This window comes from Lathamus discolor, chromosome 11, assembly GCF_037157495.1.
Source record: "Lathamus discolor isolate bLatDis1 chromosome 11, bLatDis1.hap1, whole genome shotgun sequence".
Classification (NCBI taxonomy): Eukaryota; Metazoa; Chordata; class Aves; order Psittaciformes; family Psittacidae; genus Lathamus; species Lathamus discolor.
This window is the reverse complement of record NC_088894.1, coordinates 10,676,952-10,684,006: the sequence shown is the minus strand read 5'-3', so window position 1 is coordinate 10,684,006 and position 7,055 is coordinate 10,676,952. Positions and strand designations below refer to the sequence as shown.

Sequence of the window (7,055 nt, the reverse complement as noted above, 5' to 3'; positions counted from 1 at the left end):
TGGTGGAAAGACAGCTGAGAACCTGGGGAAGAAGTAAAGCTTCTTGCCGCGTAATTACGAGATGGTTAAGTCATGTTAGTAATACCGTAGCCACTGTTAGACATTTCTAAAGCTGCTCCAAGTTACCCTAAAAATCTTTTTTCTGTCATATTTTTCAACATCCCTTTAATGTGTTTTATGCAGCTTTTTTATTACCAGTGAAAGCGCACATCACTGCTAAACAGGAGTGTTACTTTCATGGATTGTTAGCCAAGGCTGTAGTTAACAGCAGGTCATCTCCTGTTCTCAAACTAAGTGGTCATTCTGCTGAAGAAACTTTTCTATCCTTTCTGTTTACCCTTTTTGTATATTACACCTGGACTATCACTATGTTGTTGTATAGAATGAATAGTATTAATAATAAAATTATTGATCAATATAAATAACAGTATGTTATTAGTTACAGTGTTACATGAAACTGTGAAAAGCCAGCAAGTTATAAAATTGCAATAAATAGGGAAAAAAATATCCTTGGGTAATTCAGGTCTTCAACTGATAGTCACATAAGTCAAACATAAAAAGTTGTACAAAACTGCAGGTAGCTACAGCAAAGCCAGTGAGCTTCATTGGGCCTGGGCACCACACCTCTCAAGGTTCTTCTGTTTCTGACTTACATTTTAAGTGTTGCACCGTATGTACTTACCTTCTATTCTTAAATTTTAGTTTAGCCAAAAATGAGCTCTGTATTTACCTTACTCCATCCCAACACTGAGCAGCAGAAGAGAATGGAAAATTAGTGCATCCACTGTTTGCACTGATTCGTTCACCTCACAGTGATTTAGGAGTACTTTATACAAACAATTTTACATTGCTTGTTTTCTGTTATTTTCATGCTTTATGGAGATCATCTCAAGGAAGCTACAAGATCAAGAGCACCTTCTTCAAGTCTTTAATACTAAGCAACTTCCTAAAAGGATGTAATTTAAGACTCTTGCAGAGAAATTTTTGTCCTGTGAGTGGATGTGCCATTTTGTTGCTGTCTCAGCAGGCATGCTTTCCAGCTAGCACTTTTTTTTTTTCCCCTAAGCTTTTCCTTTTAGTAATATTTTGAGTAGAATTCTCAGATGCTCCAAGGTGCTGAGCATTAATGGAATGTCTGGCTTTACTTTCTCCCTCAAACAGTTCTGTTAGCCTTCTTACTGGTATCTAGTGACTTTTTTCTTACTGTCAAGAAAGCATAAGATTTGTTTGCCAAACATCAGAGCACATTGTTATGTATCTATCTATGCTTGTCCAGTTTACTGACTTTGAATAACAGTGACCTTAACTGTTGTTCTTTAGAGGACCAGAACCTCAACTAGTGTAAAATGACAGTCATATTCTGCTGGTTAGTATCTGGTCCAAAACACCAATTCCAGAAGATAGAAAACCTCAGCTTAATATCATCGGTTTGTAAAGATTCTGTCGTGATAAAAAAGCAATATGATCTGGTGTGTAATAACAGTGATCTCCTCCCTTCAAAGCTGTCCCTGGGGAAAAAAAAGCTTTAGGAACTACGTTCATTTCCTGCAATAAGTAGTCATTTAATTAAAGAACAAAAGTAACAGGAATCAAAAATGCTTGCAGCTGTGATTCTGTTAGACATTATATAAAAAAAGAATGAAATTATAATACATTAAATTAGTTTTTAGATCATGAACTTAAGTGTTTTACAAACTAATTGTGGTAAGTTCAAAATGTCTTGTCAACATAATACTGAATGACAGTGTGTCATGTCCATTTATGTCAGAGGCCTTGGAATGGTAAAGCCTGTACATGCACAACATCTCCTCTTCCAAGATAGACTGCAAAACAGTTTAAAACAAGTGTTGAAGGAGAGTAGTAGTTCTTTCAAGTAGCTTTACTTCAGTCTTTTTCAGCAGATCATCCCACTCCACAGGCCATCTCTCTTCTGACTTCAGAGCAGAGTACAGCTCTGGTGCTTCTTTCTGTCCGTAAGTGCTGCAGACTTCAGCTGCAGAGTCCTCCTTCCACATAAACATCAAGGTAGCCTGAACTGAACTTTAGGGAAAGACTTATATATTCCCTGATGTGAGTTCAGCAGCAATATCAAAAAGTAAAGACAGATTCTTCTCAGAAGAAAATTTCTATGGCCTGTGAAATCTAGGAGAAATAAGAGAGACATTTCAAACCACTTTGAATTTTCTAATATTGTATAATTTTAAAAAGATTTAAAAGATGTTTGAAGGTACAGTAACAGTACTGAAGAACAGCAACTTTAATTCTTAACATTCACCAGCACAGTTCCACAAGTGTGCCATGACTGTAGTGCAGTTACAGTCCTTAGGGCCCAGTCTGACTAGTTCGCAGGGAGTGCAAATGCAAATATAGGTATGGAGTTGATTTTGGTTTCTTTCCTTTTAGGAATTCAGCCACAGTTTGTCATTGGCAGAAATATTCTTTACTGTGCAGTGACTTTGTTATTTTCTAACAGGTAAGCAATGTTGAGCTGATGCTTTGGAAAATACAAAGGACATACGGTTGGTTTAATGTACGACGATATTAAAAGTCTGTCTGGAATAAATACACTCTTGTGCTTGTTCTTTGGTTGAGGTATGTAACTGAAGTCCCAATGATTTGTAATGCCTTAGCACTGATTGTAAAGTGTGAGCTTGTTTACTTCTAATATCCTGAACAAATTTTGAAATGTATCTTTACAACCTATTTAAATTCCGGAGGTACCTTCAGTGGGAGAATAGAATCATAGAATTGTAGAATAGTTAGGGTTGGAAAGGACCTCAAGATCATCTAGTTCCAACCCCCCTGCCATAGGCAGGGACACCTCACACTAAACCATGTCACCCAAGGCTTCATCCAACCTGGCCTTGAACACTGCCAGGGAGGGAGTACTCAACCCCCCCAGGCAACCCATTCCAGTGCTTCACCACCCTAACAGGAAAGAATTTCCTCCTTATATCCAATCTAAACTTCCCCTGTTTAAGTTTGAACCCGTTACCCCTTGTCCTGTCACTACAGTCCCTGACGAAGAGTCCCTCCCCAGCATCCCTACAGGCCCCCTTCAGGTACTGGAAGGCTGCTATGAGGTCCCCACGCAGCCTTCTCTTCTCCAGGCTGAACAGCCCCAATGTTCTCAGTCTCTCTTTGTACGGGAGGTGCTCCAGTCCCCTGATCATCCTCGTGGCCTCCTCTGGACTTGTTCCAGGAGTTCCATGTCCTTTTTATGTTGAGGACACCAGAACTGCACACAGTACTCCAGGTTTCAAACTTAAACTGCAGCCCTCCCGTTTCCTGCTCTCCGCCCATGTTTAATCCTGTCAATGCAGTGATGACTGTAATGTTAAAAGAACCCTGACAACTGCATGAACAGTCTAGAATTATACAGCTACAGCATGTAGATCAATGACCATCTTTTCACTGAGCATCCAAAGCTTACTAGAGCTGGAATTTGTTGCATTCAGAACTAAGTATGGCACCGTGGGCCCAGGCGTGGCTGAAGGGAGCCTTCCAGAACACCGGACTGCACATCAAGTTCCCTAGTATAGTGTTAAGCAACTTACTTTATCAGCAAGCACACCTGAGGATGCTTACAGCCATGGCAAGAGTACACTGTGCTCCCAGCAGCTCCAAAAACTGTGTTTTAAGGGCAATTGGACTTGCTCAAGGGATGTAATGGAAATTGTAGGAACCAACTGATTGCTGTTTCAATTTTCCTTTAAAAGGTCTTTTTGCAAGTAATGATGCCTGTGGAATCAGCCTCTCACATTTTTTCTCCACTTAGAAAAGGGAGACAAATGTTTTCATGCATGTTTAAGCATGGTGCCTGTCAGCAGTGCTGGCACATGAAGCAAGCACTGCAGTGACTAGGTTCATGTTGGCCTGACCGCTTGGACAGTGACAGGACTCAAAACCAGTCCTCTCTCCTGCGCTGTCCACTGCTATTAAGTATGCTTGAGGGGGCTGCCATCCTTGCAGTAGCAACTGGACCAGCATGCAAGGGATATTAAATCCATTAGAACAAATCCCACTGGAATTAATTGTTACTTCCAGCCATTATGTATGTCTTGTTACAGTGTGTAGAATTTGATATCTCTTAACAGGGAAGTTGCAGTGTGTATGATAATGAGGTTGCAGACTCCAGTACGTTTATGTCAAAAACCTTTCTATAGCATATTGTTTGTCTGTTTAAAAAATCCTTTTTTTTTTCCTTCGTACATTTAATTTTTTGTCATAGCTTTTGAATCTTCAATGCAAGGAATGCAAGCTGAGTGATGTTCTGGAGAAGCTCTGGGGGCTTCTCAGTACGTGCTAATCAAAGCAAAACTAAAATAGAGAAGCCAGGTTCAGAGCAGGAAAAGAAATATTTCCATTTTTATTTTAAAACAAAGCTTCCTTTGCATAGTCTTCCCCCACATCCAGCATATAAGAGCTTTGGGACTCAAGCAGACGGGGTTTAGCAGGCAATGGAAATAAATAGCTGGAAAACTGACCTTGTCAAGTGTTTGCTTGATGCATGTACCTCCATTTCATTACTTTTGTATTCATTTAGCTCTTTCCTAATTGCTGCCTAGGAATTGCAAATAGAAGAAAGTTAACAATTTTGTGAAGTGTGGTAAAATACCAGACTTGCAGAGCAGAACAGGAGTTTTTTAAGGCAGAACTAATAGGTCTTGGGTATAGCAAAGGAAGATGTCATTTTAATTATGTCAGTACCTTATCTGCTGCTGATAGTCTTGTCCATGGTTTATCTGCTCGCCTGTCATAGTCCTGTGCTTTTGCCACTTCCACATAATCACTGAATCGAATCAGGATCTTTCTGTCTCTTAGTTCATCAACTGTAGGTCTCTGGTTAAGCTGTATTAAGTAGTTTTGTAAAACAAACAGTGTTAATAACAAACATCTCAACAAAATGTGCACTGTTTTCTGCTTCCTGTCTTAGCTTAGTGTACTAAGTCCCAACCCTTGGAAATTCCAGGGAAATACTCAGTCCTTCGGAGAACTGTTAAAAGAGTAATAATGGTTTCAATGGAGTTGTGGGCTACAGCACAGTGGTTTTATAGTGAATAAAAGAGGAAAATATCTTGCCCTTGATTTTGATAAAGTGTATTTACAATATGTAAACGAATCGTGATGAATTTATTATGGTCTATGTATAACGCTGTAGGGGGTTTCTACTACAGTCAGCAGCAGAACGTGTGAGGTTTTCAGGACTGGATCCATTGTCAGAATTTTGATTTGGCTTTTCCAAGTTAACAGCATATTTGGCTTATCATTCCAGTAGGGATTCCTAAGAAGAGAATAGCAGATCTAGTTCTGATTCTGGGAATACCTTAAATGCAAAGAGAAATCTATTGTGGGAGCACACCTGGTGCTCAGTAGGGAGTCAGCTCTGCTTCTGATTGCTGCAGAAAGTGAAGTAGTCCTTTCCCAGCAGTATAGCTGCAAAATACCCAGTGTGCAAGCAAACATCCCTTTTCTGACTTAAACTTTATATGTAAATATTCTACTAAGTCTCGTGTAGCTGAGATAAGGTAAATACTTTTATAATTCATATTACCCAATGCTCAGACATTGCTGAGGAGGATGTCTGTTAAGGGAGGCTTTGTGCAGTAATGGCCTCTATGACTGGTTGATGCTATATCAGTTTTGGTAAGTTTCTAAAAACAACGGGAAGGTATCGCAAGATCTTACCTTTCTTGTCAGTCTCTGTTTGATTTCTCTCCTTTCTTCCTGTTCTGTTTGATCATTTCGTTCTGTGAAGAATATAAAAAACAGAGATGACTTTCCACGTGAGGAGGCTGGTATTTTCTAAAGTTCCAGGCAATAAAAAACGAAAGCACAGAAATATTAGTAGGTGATTCTTAGTTGTGTGTTTTGTTAGTTCAGTACATCTCTTTGGCTCTCTGTCAGAATATCTACTAACCTCTGTAGTGACAACATCCTGATGCCAGTATCAGCTTTTCCTAAAGTCAGCTCCAGTAAGATTTAATAAAACAACAGCAGCCGCACCAACTCCAGCTATATATACTTTAGAAGGAAAATCAAAATATTTCATAGTTAATCACAATTTTTTCCTTCTCCATATTGCTGGGGCCACTCATTGCTGTTACATGCTGAAAAGATTTATTGCAGCAGCTCCAGGGAAAGTGTGTTCTTTCCTGTATAACCTCATTCTGAGGTGACACCTATAGATGGTTGCGCTGTCACAGTAGTTATCTCGTGCTTGCATGCTTTTTCTCTTTGCTAATTGGGATGTGCCACTGACATTAAAACCTCTTTATCCTCGCGCCGTTTGCTTTTGTAGCATCGTTCCACTCTAACCTAAGGCAGACTGCTTTGTGTGTTGTGCCTATTAACATTCAGGCCATGATAACTCCTCCACCCAGGGTCTAAAAATAGACCAGAGTGCTGTAACACTGTGTGAAATATATCCTTTGCCTTAGGAAACGACTTAATGGCATCTCTATTTCTAGTACTATCTGTTACTAAATTAAGGTGTGAGTCTGTGACCTGAAAAAAGCTGAAGACCTAGAGAAAAATGTAGCCATTGTGGGATTCTCTAGATATGACTGTGACTGTGTAGATGTATACACCACTTGCATGAGATATTTCCAGTGTTAAAGCACACATATGATTTTTAATACGCCTTGAAAAAACACTAGAACTGCAGATGAGTTTCCAAAATGATATTTTTAGTAATGAAGGATTTTTCTGCCTTGTTTTTAGACTCAAGTGCAATTGTAAGTATCTATTTCAAATAACACAGCAGTGCATAGCTACAACTGGCTATAGTAGAAATGTAAATCAAATGAATCTAAAATGCTATAATGTGCTGTATTACAATTTGGTGGCAAGGCACACAAATGTAAAAGAGAATAGGATAGCTGAAATGAGTGCTTTGTCAGGGATGAGCAGCTATTGAAGTCTGGAATGTTTAAAAAGAGAACAGGCTTTAAAAAGTAGAGTGTATTTTACGATGCAAGAAATTACTAATATGCTTCATTCAGGTTTAATTCACCCCTTTTAAAACAGATATTCTTATCTATATATTTTATTCA

The 7,055-nt window shown here is 39.1% G+C and overlaps 1 protein-coding gene across 2 annotated transcripts in view; it reads right to left on the bottom strand.

Annotated features, from left to right (window-relative positions):
* Window positions 1–1,502: 1,502 nt before the first annotated feature.
* Window positions 1,503–7,055, bottom strand: part of PHACTR3 (phosphatase and actin regulator 3) — a 110,782-nt gene continuing 105,229 nt past the window's right edge. For both annotated transcript variants that reach the window (XM_065691690.1, XM_065691691.1), the window contains exons 10-13: window positions 5,689–5,750; window positions 4,711–4,851; window positions 4,488–4,564; window positions 1,503–2,142 (exon numbers count right to left, since the gene is read on the bottom strand). In XM_065691690.1, the coding sequence (XP_065547762.1) occupies window positions 2,127–2,142; window positions 4,488–4,564; window positions 4,711–4,851; window positions 5,689–5,750 (296 nt within the window). In that variant the 3' untranslated portion in view covers window positions 1,503–2,126. The remainder of the gene's footprint in view (window positions 2,143–4,487; window positions 4,565–4,710; window positions 4,852–5,688; window positions 5,751–7,055) is intronic.